Source organism: Bubalus bubalis, chromosome 7 (genome assembly GCF_019923935.1).
Source record: "Bubalus bubalis isolate 160015118507 breed Murrah chromosome 7, NDDB_SH_1, whole genome shotgun sequence".
In the NCBI taxonomy this organism is placed as follows: domain Eukaryota; kingdom Metazoa; phylum Chordata; class Mammalia; order Artiodactyla; family Bovidae; genus Bubalus; species Bubalus bubalis.
Genome location: NC_059163.1, coordinates 47810119 through 47832440, shown reverse-complemented (window position 1 = coordinate 47832440; position 22322 = coordinate 47810119). Strand labels below are relative to the sequence as shown.

General features: G+C 34.2%; 1 protein-coding gene across 1 annotated transcript in view; it reads right to left on the bottom strand.

Moving 5' to 3' along the window:
- The window catches only part of CHIC2 (cysteine rich hydrophobic domain 2), a 58209-nt gene that overhangs the window by 8749 nt on the left and 27138 nt on the right, over positions 1-22322 (bottom strand). Inside the window, exons 2-3 of the mRNA XM_006048212.4 lie at positions 18197-18251; positions 17904-18059 (exon numbers count right to left, since the gene is read on the bottom strand). Coding sequence (XP_006048274.1) covers positions 17904-18059; positions 18197-18251 — 211 coding nt within the window. The remainder of the gene's footprint in view (positions 1-17903; positions 18060-18196; positions 18252-22322) is intronic.

Genomic DNA, 22322 nt, shown 5'->3' with positions numbered 1-22322 from the left:
ATTCTGTAACATTAAAGCAAAAAATAACAGAAACTAAAAAAACACAATTTCAATTATAAATGGAATTATTAAATAGACTTAACTTGAATAAGTAATAATAATAGAAGGATAGAAATTTTGGCTTCTATTTGGTTCCTTTTAAATTTTTGGTAGAATTGTGGAAGTAAGTCAACCAGGAAAATGCAAAAGAGGTAAACAGCCTGGATAATTCACAAAAACGCTAATTAAATAACAACTGATCAACAATTAATATTAGGTTGATAAATCCCTATCAATTTCCAAAGAAGCATCTAAAGTAAGCTTACAATAGAAAAATACATATGAAACACCCAGATATAGTAAGCTACTGCAACTGAAAATTAGGATTTTCTGAAAATTCAAATTTGATTTATTATGAGAAGAAACATTTTTTGTAATTTTTCTAAATATTATACTTACTAATGAATATGTTGTTATTCCTCATAAATGAATTATGCACTATTAGATATAAGTCTTTCAGGACAGCAAATCATTTACAAAGTTTTCCCTGTATTACTTCCCTACTTTGTTACCACTGTTACCACTCTTATTTAACAGTATATTCATTACCAATGATTCACTAACTCACAGTCCTTTGAAAAAAATTTTTTTCAAAGAAGTGGTTTTCTAGAACTTGCTGATAAAATCAATAGAAACCTCATGGATTTTTAAGTACTTAAAATCAAAGGAAAAATGTTAAATGTGGAAGCTGTAACAAAATTTCTCTGAATTTCCCCCAAAGAAAGAGCATTCTTATCAGTCTTCAGAATATAAGATGCTAAAATATTTAACAAAATGTATGAATAGCTCACTAATAACTATTTATAAAAGTTTAACTATTTAAACTTAAAATTAAAGCTTTTTGAATAGGATTTATTCATATCACAGAGTTCAGAGTATAATTTCAAATGTTCAGTTTCTTATTTAAAACAAATTTTAAACTCCTAAGTTTATATATAATGCATTAAGCTTTAACTAGAATAATGCTTTGAATGTATTCATAATTTTTAAAATTTTTAAGTATTTTTCAAATGAATATCTTTTGACATCTGTGCAAATTCAAATCATTAAAATAAATGAAACAAAAATGTTATTAGTTATAAGTCATTAGAAAGCAAGCATGCAAAATTTTAAATGAATTATTTTAACAAGAGAAAATTACTTGATTTATCTCTGTCCTGGATTAATATAAATTTTATATTGCAATAATATGCAGAAAACTCAGTATTATAATATATGAAAAATCTAGATTCACCGAAAGACAAACTAGAATATGATTAAATTCCTCAAAAAATTCCCTTCCTGTATTTAAATGCCCCTTTTAAAAATTTTATGTATGGAGGAACTCCCTGATGGTCCAGTGGTAAGACTTCACCTTCCAATCCAGGTGTTGTAGGTTCAATCTCTGGCCAGGGAGCTAGTATCCCACATGCCTCTCGGCCAGAAAACCAAAACATAAACAATATTGTAAAAAAATTCAATAAAGACTTGAAAAATAGTTCAAAAAAATTTATGTGAATGTTCAGACTTAGAGAAAGAACTATGGCTGGGGGGAGGGGGAGTAAGGATGGAGGAAGGAATAGTTAGGGAGTTTAGGATTGACATATACACAACTGCTATATTTAAAATGGATAACCATCTACTATATAGCACATGGAATTCTGTTTAATGTTATGTGGTAGCCTGTATGGGAGGGGCAAGTTTTGGGGAGAACGGATACATGGTTTTATATATAAATAAATAAATGGCTGAGTCCCCTTTGCTGCTCACCTGAAACTATCATAACATTGTTAACTGGCTATACCTCAAAATAAAATAAAAAGTTTTAAAAAACATAATAAATAAAAAGTATAGTATGTAAAGAGGAAAATAATTTTATGTGAATATTAACTTTTATGTAATCTAGATAAACTAAATATCCATCAAAGTATTTTCAAAAAAATCATTTCATACTGTTTGTTAAAAATACTATTTTCAGATGAAGATAAGCTAAACAACTGTAAATACTTTGTGTATCAAAAATTCCCTTTAACTTAGTACTGAGCAGTGACCTACAAATACTAATTTTAAGCACAATTTTAATCAAGAGTTTATGACTAGGCTAGTGGTTCTTGACTTCTTAAGGTTACTCTGACTACTTTGGGATTTGATGAAAAAGGCATTTATGCACCAATATATAAAAATATTGCACACAATTTTAAGGGGTTATCTACAAGTCTCTGATAACTTTTCAGAAAATACTGATAACATCTCAGAAAACTAAAACTGAGTTTCAAATGACAAAAGAAAATTAGAAAAATTGTTCATAAGACAAATGAATTTCACTAAGCTAATATATATATAGCTTGTATATATAATATATATATATTATATGACTATATAATAATCAAACATATTACTATCGGAGATTAAAAAAACCTGTATGACTTCACAAGGAAGAATTACTTCACAACAGGCAGGGGGGAAAATACTGCTGATTGCTTATAATGACAATTGGAGAAACAAAGGAGTAAGGAATCATATCTGTTGATCTTCACTTTGGATCTGACCCCATGTTAACTGTTTTCCCTGTTTTCTCAATCAATCTTCACAATAAACCTAGAAGGCAGCTTGTATAACTTTTATTTTACATATGAAAACTGTGTCTTAGTGGGGTTAAGAAACTTAAAGCCACACTAGGAAATGGTGGAACTGGGATTTGAAACAGGATTTCAATAACATGCTCTCTCCATTATTCAATGAAGCTACAAATTTGTAAAGAATTTTTAATTTGTTGGATAACACCTCTATGACATGTAAAGTATTTTAAACCACTAACTCAGCTATTGGCCTTGAACAGCCAACTTAATCTAAAACTAAAATTTTCTCCAGCTGAGGTCTAGGAAATACTCACTCTACTCTATTTTTAAGTCTCAATGAGATTTATCCAAAATGTATTTTGTTTTTGTTTATAACTTGCTTTGTGCAACTAAACATGAATTGAGGTATATCATTATTTTATAGATCAAGTACACAGATTTATAAAAGTTAATGGTTTGCCCATGGTCACATACCAATAAGGGTAATGATAGGATTCAAACTCAGATTTCCAAACCGAACATGCTTTCTACCTGGGATCAGCAAGTATTAACTACTTTAACTTGCATATAAATTAAGTGAAATCAATTTTAAATCCTTCCATTCAAGGCACTAACATAAAATGAACACAGTGTCCTTAAAATATGATTTAATTCCAAATATGAAGAAATTTCAAACAAAATGTTAAAAAAGCAAGATAATAATAATCACACTGTTCTTTCACTCCCAATATGCAAAGAACAGCACAATTCTTTATGTAAAGTCAAGTTAACTAGAGACTTGTATTTCTGGGTAGGATGTGAACACTCAAGCCAACACTTTCACCACAAACTGAAATGGATAAACTGAAGAAATAACAAAAACAAACAAACAAAAAACATTATTTTTAAAACATCAGAACATTCTGGGAAGCAACAAGGCCTGGATGAAATAAAATCCAGAGAAGGAAAGCACCCTTTCTAAATCATTTGATGTTTATGTACCAACCATTTTCTTTCTTTGTTGATTAGAGAAATCCGCCAAGGATTAGGTTTGACACAACCAGTGGGACTCTTACTAAGGAAAGAGGAAATCAAGAGAGCTTTGACAGATTGCACAGCCTGGCTCAGTGGACTGGAAATTAGATGTACCCTAAAATGCAAAGCCAGTTTTCCCAAGAGACATTACTGACTTCTGGGGTAGTATAGAAGGGTGGGGGACCAAGACAAACAGGCAGAAAAAGATTACTCATAGTCTCTCAGTACTTAGGAGACAAAATTCTGCTAGAGGGAAGAGGATCTGCAACAAACTCAAAATTGGTATACTTCTCAAAACACTTGAACATGCATAAAATCTAAACTCAAAATATCCGAAGGATACATACAACTTTCTGAGGAAAGGAGGCAAAGACCTGCTAGGCCTCAATCAAAAGTCTAGAAGGGCCATAACCAAGAAACAGAAAACTAGGTATTGACGATGAATCACTTACCAGTCCAACCTAGCTCAATCTCTGATTAGATCAAAGTGATCATTTTTCCTCACTCTATCTGCCTGAATTGATGCTTTTGAACTGTGGTGTTGGAAAAGACTTTTGAGAGACCCTTGGAATCCAAGGAGATCAAATCAGTCAATCATAAAGGAAATCAGTCCTGAATATTCATTGGAAGGACTGATGCAGAAGCTGAAACACCAATACTTTGGCCACCTGATGCGAAGGACTGACTCATCAGAAAAGACTCTGATGCTGGGAAAGATCGAAGGCGGAAGGAGAAGGTGACGACAGAGGAGGAGATGGTTGGATGGCATCAGTGACTCGATACACATGAGTTTGAGCAAGTTCCGGGAGTTGATGATGGACAGGGAAGCCTGGCGTGCTGCAGTCCATGGGGTCGCAAAGAGTCAGCACGACTGAGTGACTGAACTGAATTGATCTGCTTCAAAGAGGATAGATGGGACCCTTGGTTTTGAAGATTTCTTCTGGAAGTTCTACTTCACTCTATTTATAATACCTAACATAAAATTAAAAACTTTAAGAGCCAGGAAAATAGGACCAATAATCCAAAGAAAAAACCCACAGAAACAAATCCAGAGATAATCCAAGTACTGGTCTTAGTTGACAGGAATTTAAATTAACTATGATTAGTATGTTCAATTATAGTGGGAAATGGACAAAATGGGTGAAAAAATGAAGAACTTCAAAAGAGGACTACACTATAAAAACATCAAATGTACCTTGTAGAACTGAAAAAATAGTGTCTGAAATCAAGAACCCATTTCATAGGGTAAGAACAGACTGGATGCTGAGGAAGATGAGCAAAGCTTTCTACAAATCACCACATCAATACTATGTCATAAATATTCAGAAAGAACTGGATGTCAGTCAGCTCTCAGCAAAACACATTTTAAAGAAGTCTAACACGACTGAGCGACTTCCCTTTCACTTTTCACTTTGATGCATTGGAGGAGGAAATGGCAACCCACTCCAGTGTTCTTGCCTGGAGAATCCCAGGGATGGGGGAGCCTGGTGAGCTGCAGTCTATGGGGTCGCACAGAGTCGGACACAACTGAAGTGATTTAGCAGCAGCAGCAGCAGCACATCTTTAAAGTCCCAGTGCCATCTCTGCACATTTAAGATTCAAAGTTTGCTTTTTTGCATTATCCTCCTTTATAATGAGAAATTAGTAACAGGTTTTTATTGTTTGGTCGCTGAATTGTGTCGGGCTCTTTTGCAACCCCATGAACTGTAGCCCATCTGGCTCTTCTGTCTATGGGATTTCCCAGCAAGAATACTGGAGTGGGTTGCCATTTCCTTCTCCAGGGGATCTTCCCAACCTAGGGATTGAAGGCACATCTCCTGCATTGGCAGGCAGATTCTTTACCTGATGAGCCATCAGGGCCTTAACAAGTTATTTTAGTTGTTGTTGTTCAGTTGCTAAGTCGTGTCCAACTCTTTGTGACCCCATGGACTGCAGCATGCCAGGCTCCTCTGTCCTCTACTATCTCCCAGAGTTTGCTCCAATTCATGTCCCCTGAGTTGGTAATGCTATCTAACCATCTCATCTCTGTTGCCCCCTTCTCCTTTTGCCTTCAATCTTTTCCAGCATCAAGGTCTCCCTTCAACTAAAAACAAATAATCAGTGCCATTCACACTAATGGTAGTAATTTAGTTTATGTAAGAATGTTTTCCAAGTTTCAATCCTAAAATATTTTTTAAAATGAAACAGCAATAAATATATTCTTCTGGTCATAACATTTTTACATGAGATCCCTTTCCCACAGCAGCTGAAGTAAGATTTGAAAGAGGTTAAACCTATTTCTTTATCATGATAATACGGGAGGAATTAAGGCAAAAAACTGCAAATGGAATACCTAGCATTAGAATCAGAAAACCCAACTTTACCTTCAGTGAGAGTTCCTGTCCCTCCTACAATGCATTAACTCACTACATAACATTCTCAATCTAAGAGCAAATATACAAGTTTTAAGGAAGGGTATAATATTAGAAACAATAAAAACTTTATCAGAAATAGTATGTACTTATTTATTAGGGAGCGAGAACCTGATAATTTTTCAAATATAGGGATACTGATTTTTTGTTTTTATAAAACTAAAAGAGAAGCAAAAGCAATGTATCAACTCTCATTTGTCCAACTGGAATTTAGTATAAAATCTGATTAAAATATACTGTGTTCTTGCATCTTTATTTCTTTTATGGCCTCCTTCCTTTACTGTGAGTTTGTATTTTCAAGAAATACAAATTTGTTTAACTATTAGGGAAAAAAAAAAAACAGGAAAGTTAAATCTGCCAAAAAACTGGAAGTATTGCAAAAGCTGGTATTAAATGCTTGAACATTACTACCATTTATAAATCAACTGGATAAACTTAGGTAAATCATTATATAAGACTCTATGGACCTGAATTTCCTGTCATGTGAAATAATGATCTTTTAAGTTCCTTTAAAACCTCTAAAATAGCCCTGGCTTCCCGATTAAAACTGAACTATAATAAAGGATAAAAAAATAACTGATTTTGTATCCTTATCAAAGAGTGAAAAAAAAAAGTATGAGATCTGGAGCTTTCAGCCTAGGGTTCTAACTATGGCCTAACTTTGTAGACAGTGGGATCTCAGTTTGATCTGAGCTTCAGTTTTCTCATCCTTATAATAAGAATAATATGAATGTCTACTCTTGGAATTTGGGGAAGACTGAATGACACAGTACAAGTAAACTGATTAACTCAATCCCTGGTGTACAATGAACATTCAATAATTAGTTATTAGATGTTACCACGATATTTACCACATAGGTATTGTAAAGATTAAAAGAGAACATATGGGTTTTGCAATATATATGTGTATCAAAATATTGTATCAATGCTGTATACCTTAAACTTACATAGTGTTATGTGTCAATTGTGTGTGCATGTGAATGTGTGCTAAGCCGTTTCAACTGTGTCCGACTCCTTGCAACCCTATGAATTGTAGCCCACCAGGCTCCTCTGTCTATGGGATTCTCCAGGCAAGAATACTGGAGTGAGTGGGTTGCCACGCCCTCCTTCAGGGGATCTTCCCAACCCAGGGATCGAACCCACATCTCCTATGGCTCGTGTGTTGCAGGCGGATTCTTTACAGCTGAGCCACTGGGGCAATAATGCTGGGGGGAAAAGAATGCATGGGGTAGATCTTATGCTAAATGTTCTCATCACACCTATACATACAAAAAAAGAGGGAGGAAAGGAGTGAATTACTAGAGGATGGTTAGGTTTATGGCATCGTTTATAATGATGGTGTCACAGGTGCATACTTATTTTGAACACATGAATACCCTAATAATTATGTTGTATTTATAGAAATAAAGCAATTGGATAGCATTCTTTTTAAAAAAAGGTTAGCACTGATTTTCCTAAACCTTCAGTCTATAATAATGTCATAAGAATACATTTAGTTTACCATCTCGTTTACCAGAAACTTTTCAAGATCCCCTCCTTCTCTAAAATTTTGTTATGATGCTTTTAAGTTTGTTTTGCTTTCATTATCTGCAACATGTTAGAAGCATCCTTCTAATTCTTCATCTAAATGTTCACCGCAATTCTCATCTTATGATTCAAAGTGAATATAATTGCTCAAATCCAAAACACAGAATAAATTAGAGTTCTAAAAGTTCTAGGTATCTTTTAATATTGGTGTTATAACTGAGTAAGTAAACTCCAAGTTCCTCACACACACAAATATTTGCAGCTTTCTGGTTATGATTCTCCCAGGCTCACTTTCTCTTGAATTTCTTTAAATCCTACAAGGCTGCATTCTCACTTAAAACCCTCGACTCCTGACCTCTTCCATTTGGATTTTCTACTCCTACTATATACCCCAACCAAAGTAACTCACTATTATTGAATAACTAAATCTGAAGTTGAGAGAAAAGACATTTAGAAATAAATCTAAGCACATTACAACTTAAAGTAAAAGAAATAAAGTTTGATTAAAAAAAAAGACTTGTAGCTCATCTAAGTTTCAAAACTAAATAGCAAAATCTAAAAAAAAAAAAACAAAAAACAAACCTCAGAGAAGCCAAAAAAGTAAAAGAAAAACTAGGACCAAAAAACTAAAGACAGAAAACAACAAAATTCTGTAAAGCAATTATCTTTCATTAAAAAAATAAATGTTTTAAAAAATTTAAAAGTAAATACTAAAATGTCAATCTTTAGATTGGAAATAAAAATCAATATTAAGAACTTCTTTACTTAGAGCTTGAAAATAAGGATGTTTTTGTTGACTTACACAGCTCAGTTTTCAAAGGATTATAGATTTTCAGGACTGGAGAGTACCTAGAGAGATCAGTCAGCCTTTCCTCTCCTGAGATTAAAAGAAAAATAAAGTAGGGGGTAAGGTGGTGAAACTTCAGGCTCAGAGAGGTTTTAAGTGACTCAAAGTCGCTCAGCTTCAAACAGTGATTTACTATCTTTTGTACTTTATCACACTATCCCTGCAGAAAAAAATGTCTGTTATTTACTCTAGAAGACAAATGCTTTCATTTTCTTAGGAATTTTGTTTTGAATAGTGAGGACTATGTCTTCTGAAATGTTATGATCTTACTACTCAAGAATTTCAAAAGCCAAAAGGTACATTCATTCAGTAAACATTTATTGAACACAAAACAGATGAGAGGCACTGTGATTTTAATAGCAACAGCCATTAACTAAGCAACTTGCTCTTATTTTTAAAACAATACTGCAAGGAAGAGACTAAGCTCATCTTAGAGAGGTAAAAACTGAGGTTTAGAGTGTGTGAACTGATCAGTGTTCTGAGTAAGTGCCACTTTCCAAACCAGTTCTTTCCAGCATCAAAGTCCAGGTCCCAGCTACCACATGTTGCAGCCTACTTCCCTATTCCTAAAGAAATGATTCCCTGATATAGGTCTAAATACAGAAGAGTACAAAGAGAATGGAAATATACACTATGTACAACAAATTCATATTGAGAACACTTTTAGAAAGCCACGCAATTTTATTCCTTATAGGTAAGAGGTTAAAGCACTAAAAAAAAAAAAAAAAAAGGTACAACAACTCACAAGATTAAGAAGTCGGTATATAAACATTCTAAAACTTACAGTTCTTCAACCAGAAAGGACAATGGCTGAGCATACATATAAACAAAGTCCATAAAATCACTAAAGTTGGGATATTATATATGTTCATCATATATATATATATATGCAAAGTCTCAAAAGACTGAAACTAATAGTTACTTTAGGATGGAAAACAAAAAACACTGTAACCATGTACAGTAAAATTATGAATTTTTTTCCTCAATACATGAGCCAGGCTAAAACCAAAAAAGTCATAAAGAGTTCACTTACTTAGACATCAATTTTCAAAACTATAATACTACAATTAAGGCCCAATCAAGAAGCAAAGTATAAACAAAAGTATTAACAAAAATAAGGTTTTGCAAAGTAAATGTCATAAAATCTATTTAATGAAGCTGAAGCATTGTACCTGCTTATAAGCTCCTCAGACTCACACTAAGAACTACCAAAAGGCTGAGGTTTCCTTTATTGTCTTCCAAGCATTTATCACTATTTGTAATTACCTAATTGCCTTTTTGTCTATTTTTTAAGTCCACAAGAGTAAACACATAACCTCTTAACATCATTTGAAGCAATACCAAGCCCACAGTGTGGCTCTAGAAATAATTAATTGAATTAATGAAAAAGTAACTTCCAGAGAATGGTGTATTAACAGCTTAAAGTGCTTAGTCCTTCAGTTGTGTCTGACTCTTTGAGGACCCATGGACTATAGTCCCCCAGGCTCCTCCATCCATGGGAATTTCCAGGCAAGAATACTGTAGTGGGTTGCCATTTCCTTCTCCAACAGCTTAAACTAATGATAAGACAGATATATTCATACTCTAAGACTTCCAATGTTATTCAGTAAGTCATTTTAAACATTTTCTATTAAAACAAATAAATATTATATAATAGAATGTAAAATTCAAATGCGTGTCTGAGATATAACACAAGACTTCAAAAATATTTTGTTATTGCAGGTGGCTACTTCATATTTCTAGGACATACATTTATTGTCTTTTGCTATTAGAGCTGCTGCTGCTGATGCTAAGTCGCTTCAGTCGTGTCCGACTCTGTGCAACCCCATAGATGGCAGCCCACCAGGCTCCCCTGTCCCTGGGATTCTCCAGGCAAGAACACTGGAGTGGGCTGCCATTTCCTTCTCCAACGCATGCAAGTGAAAAGTCAAAGTAGAGTCGCTCAGTAGTGTCCGACTCTTAGCGACCCCATGGACTGCGGCGCACCAGGCTCTTCCATCCATGGGATTTTCCAGGCAAGAGTGCTGGAGTGGGGTGCCATTGCCTTCTCTGTTATTAGAGCTACTTCATGGAAAAAGCAAAACAAGTACTTATAAACGTGAACTATTTCTGAGCTCACCTAGCCATTTCTCCAAACAGACTACATGCTCTTTCAATATAGCATTAATATAAATCTTTCAATCCCAAGCACAGTACTTATTTGTCAAAAATGCTTTTAGGACATTCAGACTTTCATTTTCAGCAAAGATGCAGCAACAGTCACCAGATTTACCCTCTGGCCTGAGACTACCAAAACAAACAAAACAACAGAAACCCAAAAAGCAAGACTATTGGTGTCAGAGAGTTTCCAGGCCACAGTAAATGGAAGGACAGCCTAGACAAAGCCTGGCAACTCTGAGTTAAGGAGACAAGAGAATTGAGAAACCAAGGCAACTTGAAGCCACAGAACAGAGTACCAAAGAGGAAAGTGTTTCAAAGAACTCCAAAGATCTGCATGCAGACAGTCCACACTGAATATTAAGGTGACTGCTGAGCAGTACATGCTGGTAAGGGAACTACCAAAGGTAGAGCAAAGAACTACTAGAAAGGATGAGAGGTAAGAATGTCCAAAGATCCAGCACAAAGATCTGACAAAGATACAGCACAAAGCCTCTTTCCATTAGCCAGACTAGAGAACATCACAATTAACAAGCTACTGAGTAGAATAACCAGCAAGATCCTGCCTTACCAGTGTTTAGCCCTAGATCAAATACTGCTATGGATACTCAAAAAGTTAAGCACCCTCCTAGGTATATACCCAAAAGAACTGGAAAAAAGTATCAAACAAATACATATACAACCGTGTCCATAATAATAGCACTATTGGGCAGAAAAAACCTGAATGCCCATCAATGGATGAATGGATAAACAAATTATGATGGTGTATACATAGGCTTCCTTCCCTGGTAGCTCAGCTGGTAAAGAATCTGCCTGCAATGCAGGAGACTTGGGTTCGATCCCTGGGTTGGGAAAATACCCTGGAGGAGGGCATGGCAACCCACTCCAGTATTCTTGCCTAGAGAAGCTCCATGGACAGAGGAGTCTGGCAGGCTACAGTCCATGGGGTCGCAAAGAGTCGGACACAACTGAGCGACTAAGCACAGCATGGTGTACATGGTGTATACAAAGGAATATTATTCAATCATAAAAAAGAATGAAGACTTGAGACCTATTATAACACAGAGGAACCTTAAAAACATTACACCAAGTGAAAGAAGCCAGATACAAAGGGTCATATACTGTATATGATTTCACTTACGAAATAACCAGAATAAATAAATCCATAGAGATAGAACACACACAGTCTGTGGACAGTGGTGGGGAGCCACACTACAAGGCATGTGGGATCTTAGTTCCCTGATCAGGAATTAAACCCATTTCCCTGCAGTGAAAGCATGAAGCCCTAACCACTGGACACCAGGGAATTACTGGAAGTACAAAGTCTTAACCATTAGACCATTAGAACAGTCTCTAAACTGTTCACTTTATAATGGTTAATTTTTGTTATGTGAATTTCACTTTGATAAACTATTATTTTAAAAATTTAAGAAGGCTGAAAACGAAAACCAAGAATTGATTAGGAGAAAAGAATACAAATTTAAAATGAAAGACTTAAATTTAGCCAAATTGATAATTACAATAAATGTATATGGTGCAAAATTTCTAATTAAAAGACAGAGTGTCAGACTGAATAAAAACTGAAAACAAAAATCAAGACTTAACAGTGCCTAAAAGAAACAAATTTTAAATAATGGCACAACTAAGTTAAAAGTAAAAGACAGAAAAAGATATGCCATGCTAACATTAGTCAAAAAAAAGATGGAATGACAATATTAAAACTAGAAAAAGGTGTATTTCGGAGAAAAAAATAAAGAAGGTCAATGTCATAATGATAGAGGTCAATTCACGGAGTAGACACAAAAATCTGAAACTTATGTACCTAATTACAATGTCAAAATAAATTTTTAAAATGCTAAGAATAAATAGACAAATCTACAGTTACATAAATACAGTCACAGAGTTTAATATCCCTGTCTTGATAACTAATAGTACTAGACAGAAATTCAGTAAGACTATAGAAGGTCTGACATTATTAACCAACTTAATCTAATTGAATTAAAACACACCACGCCACCCAAAGGAAGATGAAAACACATTATTTTCAAGTGCACAAGGATCATTTACCTAGAAAGTTCATATTCTGGGTAATAAAATAAATCTTAAAAAATTTAAAAGGATTCAAAACATACAAAGTATTATCTAATCACAATGAAATTAAAAATTGGCAACAGAAAGATATCTATAAAAGTCTCCCAAATATCTGGAAGCCAAATAAAATACTTCTAAATGATGCATTGGTTGTACAAAAAAACCAAAAGAGAAATATGAAAGTAAAAGAAACTGAATGAAAATTAAAACACAACATACCAAATTTGGGCAGTACAGCTAAAGCAGTACTCAGGAAGAAAATTTTTAACATTAAATATCAAAAGGTCTCAAATCAATGACCTTTGATTTCAACTTTAAAAAAAACTACCAAAACAGAGTAAGAAGAAGAAAAAATAAAAGTTAGAGTGGAACCTATGAGATATTAAACATTAACTTGATATAAACAATAAAATCAAAAGTTGATCTCTGAAATTAACAAAACTAATAAACCACTAGCCAGATTGGTCAGGAAAAAGAGAGAACAAGGAATAAATTAACAATTTTAGGAATTAAGCAGTTGTATTACTAGAGATTTTACAAGTAGTGAAAGAATAATGAATATTATGAACTGTATGAAAATACAACTACTTAAATAAAACAGACAAATCCCTTGAAAAACAGAAACTATGAGGCTCAATGAAGATAAAGTAGGTAACCTGAAAAGTTCCATATATATTAAATAAACTGAATTTGTAGTTTAAATAATTCCAACAAAGAAAATTACAAGTCCAGATGGCTTCACTGGTGAATTTTCCTAAAACTTAAGAAAGAAAGAATGCATATTCTGCACAAACTCTTTCAGAAAACTAAAAAGGAGAGAACACTTCACAACTCATTTTGTGAGCTATCACTACCCTAATGCCAAAGTCAGATATGAGAAAAGAAGACTACAGAAAAGATATCCCTCATGAACAGACAGAGGACTTCTAAACAAACTTGAAGTCTAAAAATTCAATCAATTCCACATATTTCTAAACTAAAAATAAAAAACTATATAACCACTCTAAAGAAGCAGAAAAGGTATCTGACAAAATCCAACATCTATTCCTGATGTAAACTCCCCACAAAGCAGTAGAATAAAACTTCCTCATATGACAAAGAACATCTACAAAACCCCATAATATGATATGGAATGATAAAAATGTGAATACATTCCCCCTAATATCAGAAGTTAAGACAAGGACATCTATTCTCATTACTTTTTAAAAAATTTTTTGGCTCTGCGGGATCTTTGTTGCTTCACGGGGACTTTCTCTAGTTGCCCCAAGTAGGGGCTACTCTTTGTTGTGGTGAGTGGGCTTCTCATTGCAGAGGATTCTCTTGTTGAAGAGCACAGGCTCTAAGCATGGGGGCTTCCGTAGTTGCAGCACGTGAGCTCAGTATCTGCAGCATGTGGGCTCTAGGGCATAGGCTCAGTAGTTGCGGCACACGAGCTTAGCTGCTCCATGGCATGTAGTATCTTCCCAGACCAGGGATCGAACCTGTGCCCCTGCACTGGCAGGCAGATTCCTATCCACTGTGCCACCAGGGAAGTCCCTGTTCTCACTACTTCAGTCAAAGATTTTCTGGAGATTCTAGTCAGTGCATTTAGAAATAAAGAAATTAAATCCAAAGCAAGGAGAAGAAGTAGTAAAAATAAGAGCAAAAAAAAACAATGAAATTAAAAACAGAAAAATAGAAAAAAAATCAGGCCTTAAAGGAGTCCACTTACATCACTCCTAGTCAACATTTTACTGGAAATTCTACCCAATGAAAAAAAGAGAAAAAGAAATAAAAGGCATACAGATTAGAAAACAAGAAATAAAACAACATGGTTATCTATGTAGAAAATCCCATAGTATCTATAAAAATATTCCTGAAATACAGTAAGGTCATAGGACACAATGCCAATATACAAAAATCAACTGCATTTTTTATGTACTGGCAATGAACTGGAAATCAAAATTTTTAAAATACCATTAATAACATCAAAAACAAAGAAACACATAAAGCTAATAAAATATGTGCATGATCTGTATTCTACACAAAAAAATTAGAAAATACTGATGAAAAAGAAATCAAAGATCTAAATAAATGAAGAGGTATATAACACATTCATGGTTTTGAAGACTTGTTAAAGATGTCAATTTTTTCCAAATTGATTTATAATTTCAAACCAATCAAAACTGTAACTTTTAAAAGATAAGCTGATTCTAAAATCTGTGTGGAAAATGAAAATAGAATAGCCAAAACAATCTTGAAATAGAAGAATGAAGTTTAGAAGACTTGTCCTACCTGATTTCAACACTTATTATAAAGCTATAAAGCACTAAACTACACACACACACACGCTTTTATAATACTTTATAGTTTTATGGTAGTAGTACAGTACTATAGCGTGGCTTCCCTGGTGGCTCCATGGTAAAGGATCTGCCTGAGAGTACAGGAAACTCGGGTTCAATCCCTGGGTTGGGAAGATAGAGGGAAATAGCAATCCACTCCAGTATTCTTGCCTGGGAAATCCCATGGACAAAGGAGACTGACGTGCTACAGTCCATGGGGGTGCAAGAATCAGACATGACTTAGCAACTAAACAACAAATAGTACTATAGCAAATACATATACTATAAAGCTATGAATTATTACAAATGAGACCACATGGTATTAAAATCAAGATAGATACATAAAAATCAATAGAACAGAGTCCAGAAATAGATCCACATAAATATGGTTGACTGACTTTTGACAATATACAATGGCAATTTATAGGAAAAGGATACTTTTTTCAACAAATCATCCTGGAAAACTTGAAGTCATATGTAAAAAATGAATTTTGACCTGTATCTCACACCCATACAAATATGGATTCAAAATGGGTCATAAAATACAGAAAGATCATAGGAAAAAAATGTGACCCTAATTTAGGCAAAGAATTCTTAGATATGATGACAAACACACAATTTTTAAAAAATTAATATACTGGACTTAATCAAAATAAAAAATTTTTGCTCTACCAAAGACATTAAGAGAATGAAAAAACAATTACAGACTGGAAAAATATATTTGCAAGTTAAATATCTCACAAAGGATGTCCTTCAGCTGGCAAATGGATAAACAAATTGTAATATATCCAAACAAGAGAATGCTTCTCAGATTTCTACGTATCGGTCCTGTTCTATTGATTTCTATGGGTCCATCTTGAGTTTAATACCATGTGGTCTTATTTATAATACTTTATAGCTTACTTTGTCTTATTTTGTAAGACAAAAAGGGCAAATAAAATGATAAATAAAAGGTTAAAAATCCCTGCTTTAAATCCCACCCCCATCTGACAAAGCATCCCTTTTTTCAGGGCCTCTAACATAGAGTCGGACACGACTGAAGGGACTTAGCAGCAGCAGCAGCAACACCCTTCATATATGCAAGAAGGGTCCCTCTCTCCAATTATGTAACAGCTTATACCCATGACAGGGAAACAGTTTTTTAACCAGTAATCATTATTTGTTTATGCCTACTGGACAGCAGAGTCCATATAAAATTAAATCATAAACATATATACAAGAAAGACTTCAGAGGTAATAATACAAAGTTGAATGAAATATACTTTCTGAAACTATAGACTGAAATAACCTAAAAAAGTTAATCTACCTTATGTCTCAAATAAGAAAGAATTTAATGAAAGCATCCAAAATATGATCTTGTTACTAAGAATGCATGGAAAAGAGTAAGAAGTTTCTTTTTGTTTTCTAAATCCTACACTGTGCACACATTACAATATCTTATTTATTCATTAAAAAAAAATAAAAATAACTGTTTCAAAGGTTTCTATAGTAATAATACTCTTTAATTCCTTGGGTTAAATAACAGCAACCAACCAAGCAAGGAAGTTACAGCAGTCACATAAGCATTGGAAATGCCCAAAAAGTAGGAGGGAGTGAGGGGATCTAACTACAACAGCTACAAATTCAACTGTGGATGCAGGAAAAATCAGACTTTTTTCTTTTAATCTATGGTAGGAAGATGATCTGGTGAGTACTATTTGGGGGAAAAAAGAAATATTCTTCAAATATAAAAAATTAAATATTACAATAGCAATTCTATTACAAGGCAGTATCTACTTCCTATCAATAAAATGCACTAGCTAAAAACCTCTTCCAGTAAAATATACATCTTATTTTGTAAGACAAAAAAGGGCAAATAAAATTTGCTTTTCTATATTTCTTATGATTATTTGATGACAAAATGAAATGTAGCCACACAAAACTATTCATTCTCTTCCAATGTATTTCATTTTTATACATATAATTACCATAATTTTTAAAGCCTTATAACAAAAAAATGTAATGTTCAATCTGTACTAATTTGCCATACCTCTACCCACATCTTGGAAATTTTTTATTATAAGCAGTCAAAATTATTAGTCTTTAGATCATTTGTTCGCCTTCCCTGGTGGCTCAGTCAGTAAAGAATCCATCTGCACTGCAGGAGACCTGGGTTTGATTCCCAGGTCAGGAAGATTCCCTGGAGAAAGAATGGCTACCTACTCCAGTATTCTTGCCTGGAAAAATCCCACAGACAGAGGAGCCTGGAGGGTTACAGTCCATGGGGCCGCAAGAGTCGGACACAACTTAGCAACCAAACCACTACCACCATCAGACCATTTTTTTCAGATTATAAGATTACTATTTCATCACAGAAAACTTGTAAAATAACAGCAACAAAAACTCTTTAAATAAAAAGAGAAAATCAAATTTTCCGCAATTTTAACAAACATTGTTACCATTTTTTTCTGAGGTACTATCTTATAGATCAGTAATAATGCTATTAATCAACATTTATTAGACTTACCTTGAACTATTCAGCTAAAACCTTTACAAACACTATTTCATCCTTACAACAGTCCTATTCAGTAGGGAGGTAAATATTGCCATTTTACAGATATGGCAACTAGAGTTTCAAGAGGTTAGGAAACACATTCTAGGTGGTCACAGAGATAAGTGGCAGACCTTAATACAAATTTTCAATTACCACCATCAATGGATATATAGATAAGGCTGTACTCCATTCTAACGTAATGTCTTACATCATAAAAATTACATGTTATTTTTAGATGGCTATTGAATATAACAGTATATGGTCAATCACTTCTCTACTGGATCAAATTATTTTTGTATATTATTCAGAACAGTGACTCATTCAATACAAAAAATAAAAACTAGATAGTGCAAGATCTCGCTTGTCTACTTCTAAATTTAAATTAAAATATATAATTCAACTTACTCTTTTACTGAGGCAAATAACTGGCCACATACTGCAACCTAAAGTGCAGCAGCAACAAAGGCAGCCACAAAGTAGCCAACGTACATTAACAGGAAGATTCTTCTTAAGACAACTGTTAACTCTGTTGATGCTGGCTTTAAATTCTTCAGGAGCTACCTAAAGAAAAATTTTAAGAAATAACAATACTGAAACATTAATGTCAATAAACATGTCTAATATAAATTTTTTTCTAATTTGTTAGGAAAAGACTATTTTTGAGGTATTTAAATAATGTCTAAATAATTGACACTCACTTTTCCAGTTAATGAAGAGGGGAATTCTGATTCAAATTTGTTGCTCAGTCCAAATCTATTTTTTTTAAAAAAAGAAAAATATGTTATTATATGTCACTGTTGCAAAAAACAGACCATTTAACTTAATAAAAGGTCAAGTAAATAAGAGCACAACTTTATAACTTTATACACAGAGTAACAATGGAAGCTTAAGACATTATAATTAGCAATTTACGAAATGCAAAAAGCAATTCTGCAGCTGAATCAAAACTTTTATACAAGAGGTTAAGAATATATATAGACATCATTTTTCTTGGAGTTATCTTTGTGAGCCAAATATTAATGAAACAGAAAACAACACAACTGTCCAATTTTGTCAAAATTACTAAGATTCTTCCAATTAAGTAACCAAAAGCTAAAATCTCTGCTATTAATTACTCTTTAGGTTAAAAATATTTTGTTAATACTCAACAAAATAGTAACTTGTCTAAGAATGCAAATAACATTTTCTAAGACCAGCATATCTACACTGCTATTACACCTAGAGAATGTTACAAATATTTGGAACAACATGGCTACTTTAACTTTCAAATACTAAGACATTTGCTATACATTATTTTCAAAAAAATGAAACCAAGGTAGTACATTTTAACATCTTTAAGCTTTTAAATGTTTGCACAGATCATGAAGACTGACTGGGCACTTGACTATTTCTTTGCATAAGTTAGCAGGAAAGAAAAAAAACACTCATAGACACATTGGTAACAGCAGACTGCACCCTGGAAATAAAATTGAGATGTTTATATATGATAATTTTTTACTGGATTCTGGAGCCAAATCTTTTTTCCAGTTTTATTGAGATTTACTTGGCATATAAAACTGTATTAGTTTAAGATATACAACCAAATGATTTGATACATGCATACACTGTGAAATGATTACCATAATAAGTTCACTAGTTCATATCCATTCACCTCACATATTTTTTTTTCTCTTGTGAAGAAAATGCTTAAAATTCACTGTCTTAGCAGCCAGTCTTGAATACACAAGACTGCATCTTAAATAGCTGGCACTGATAAGAGGGATCCCCTGGGATATTCTGTATGAAAGAGCTGGCCAGGGTTTCTGACTCAACCATCAGTGAAGCCACAGAGAGAAATTAAGTAGGTATTCTGTGTTAAGGCAGTAAGGGGTGTTGGAGACTGGCCAGGTATTGCGTGAATGTAATGAGTCAGATCCAGCTGACTACTGTCACACTAGAATGCAGGACTAACTTTGACAGTCTGTATGACTTTCTTCTACTAGGAGGAGCTAGAAAGCCAGACCTCTATGCAAAATTTCCCACCTTTAAAATAGTGTGCAAGTCAATCACAGCACTTCTGTGAGTCAGGCTGTCATTTGCATCATGACCTAGACTTCTCCACAACATCTAGATGGTGGCATCAGAGACTATCCTGTCATCATCTTAAAGTACTTTCAAAAAGTATTTAATAGTAGCATTGAAATAACATCAATATGTCTTTATAAACAATGGATACTATTTATGAAAAAAACTACAATTACCTAGGTCCAAGACAAAGTTCTCTTCACACTATAAACATAAACCATTACTATTTAATATAACTCTGGTATTGGTGATATTCTCTTTCCAAGACTCTGAGTTAAACCTATTTTTAAATATGGGGGCCTCAGAACAATGTGGTTCTACCTGAGATTGCCCCTATAGATAATTCACCTCCAACTGCAAAGGTCCTAGCACAAGGAAAAGGTATACAGTGCTTGCTGATAGTTCTGAGGTCTCTAGATAATGGAGTTCCTTTTCATCTATTTCTCTTAGAGGAGATATAATTCAACAAATATTTACTGTCAGTACAGTAGCTCAGTCGTGTCCAACTCTTTGCGACCCCATGAATCACAGCACGCCAGGCCTCCCTGTCCATCACCAACTCCCGGAGTTCACTCAGACTCACGTCCATCTAGTCAGTGATGCCATCCAGCCATTTACTGAGTGTTGGCTTCTAAATTATACATTTCCATCTCTTGTGTCATCTCCTTTTGTCTGATGACTTTCTCCTTCAATCAATAGGTTTCATTTCAATCATGTTTATTATTGCAATTAACCATCTCCTTCCAACTGGTTTTGAAATCTTTTTAGAAAAGCAACAGCCAGATACCTCCAAGTCTCCTAAAGATAAGTGTCTTCCCATATCATCTTCAGCCATTAATATTTAATATATTTAAATATTTAAAACAGAATATTTTATCAAATACCAACAGTTTGCCAGGTAATATGCTATGTTGGAGGCAGCAGTCCAGCATGAGTATAAACATCTATTTCCTTTCTTTCCCAAGACTGGATACTCCCTACAATAGGGCTGAGAGGCTGGGTGTTGATGCTTTACCCAGGAAGCACTACCAACTAATTGCCCTGCTGTTCCTGTAAGTCAAGGTTCCTTTTAAGTCAGGCTAGTAGTTATTCTTCTGAGTAAGAACTCGCAGTTACAAGGACTTTCCTTAGGCACTCCCCTCTTCAGTCACACTTTTGATGTGTCTTAAGAACAGATAGTAACCCTTCTTCTTTCTTCATCTCGCCCCCAAAAGAATGACATGTTCACAATAGATGGGACTGCTTAGCTCTGCCACCAGCCTTTAACTTTGTGCCAATAATTTTTCCATTTTGCCTCACTTGTGGTTTCCCACCTTCTGAACAAGAATACCTATAAAGAGTGTCAAAAAGATACTGCTGTTGAAGAGCTTGGAGTCTCCCCAGCCCACAGGAGTGAATCCCAACAGCAATTTGCTTTCCTTTTAAAAGTCTTAAAAAGACATTTACATCTGAATCAAGTACTTCGCAATTACTGGCAGATCGAGCCATGATAACCAGGCACCCTTTCCATTTGTACTCTGCTATATTTAAACATTTGGTGTCAGGACCTCTTTGCTCTCTTAAACCCTTGAGGACTTCACTGAACTTAAGTTTATGCGATTTATATTTATCACTATTTTGGATTATACATTAGAACGGAAACCCCTAAAACATTTAAAATATTTTTTCATAAATGAGTCCACTGTATGCTAATGAAAATGTTTTTATGACAAATATTTTTCAAAGCCAAGAACTTTAATTTAGTGAGATCTTCACAAATCTCTTTAATGTCCAACAATGGGAGACAGCTGAATTTTTACATCTCTTTCTGCATTCAGTCAGTAGTAACACACTCGTTTGTGTGCATGAGTGCTCAGTCGTGTCTGACTCTTTGCAACCCCATGGACTGCAGCCCACCAGGCTCTTCTGTCCACAGAAATTTTCCAGACAAGAACACTGAAGTGGGTTGCTATTTCCTACTGCAGGGGATCTTCCCAACTCACACTCATGTCTCCTGCATTGGCAGACGGATTCTTTACCACTGCAGCCACCAGGTAATCCCCCATGCTCTTTTGGTTAATGTTTATAAAGAACATTTGAGTATCACCAGATATGTAGTTGAAAAATTCTGTATATTCTTTGCTATTATAACACTTGATAAGTGGTAGCTTATTAAGAATTTTTTGCGAGGCGGAAAAGAATTTTATCAATGAACTTTTAATACTTTGTTAAATTAAAATCCACTGTATATCTTTTTTTTACTAGCTTTTTTTTTTTTTACCGATACCTGATTCTATAAGTTCATATATTTGTACCTTGGAAAACACTGGTAGATTGAGTGATGCAGATTTCCAAATGTTGATACACGTCATTGTGTGATATCAGAATCATCACACTATAACCACCTATCTCATCAAAAGTTTTGGGAAGTTGTCAAGCTCACAGTGGCAGATATAAGTTTTCCAAAAATTCTAATTTTCATCTGAAAGCTGGAATTATTCATAACAAATGCTATCAGCTGTTCTACCTGAAGTGAGTCTTTCTTTACTTTAGAAAAGAGGCTGAATAACCAGCAGTATATAAATAAAAGAAAAGAAAATGGTTGCTTTAAGTTACCATTAACACCTTAAAAACTAACTTCAAAACATATTACTTTAATAGATGACTTTCTCCCTAGCTTTGAATGTTGCTGTTGGAGACAGGCAGTAGCTGTGGGTTTTAACAAGTGTCCTTCCTAGCCATAAGCAATAAAAGAAGGAAAAATGCAAGGAAAAGTTGGAA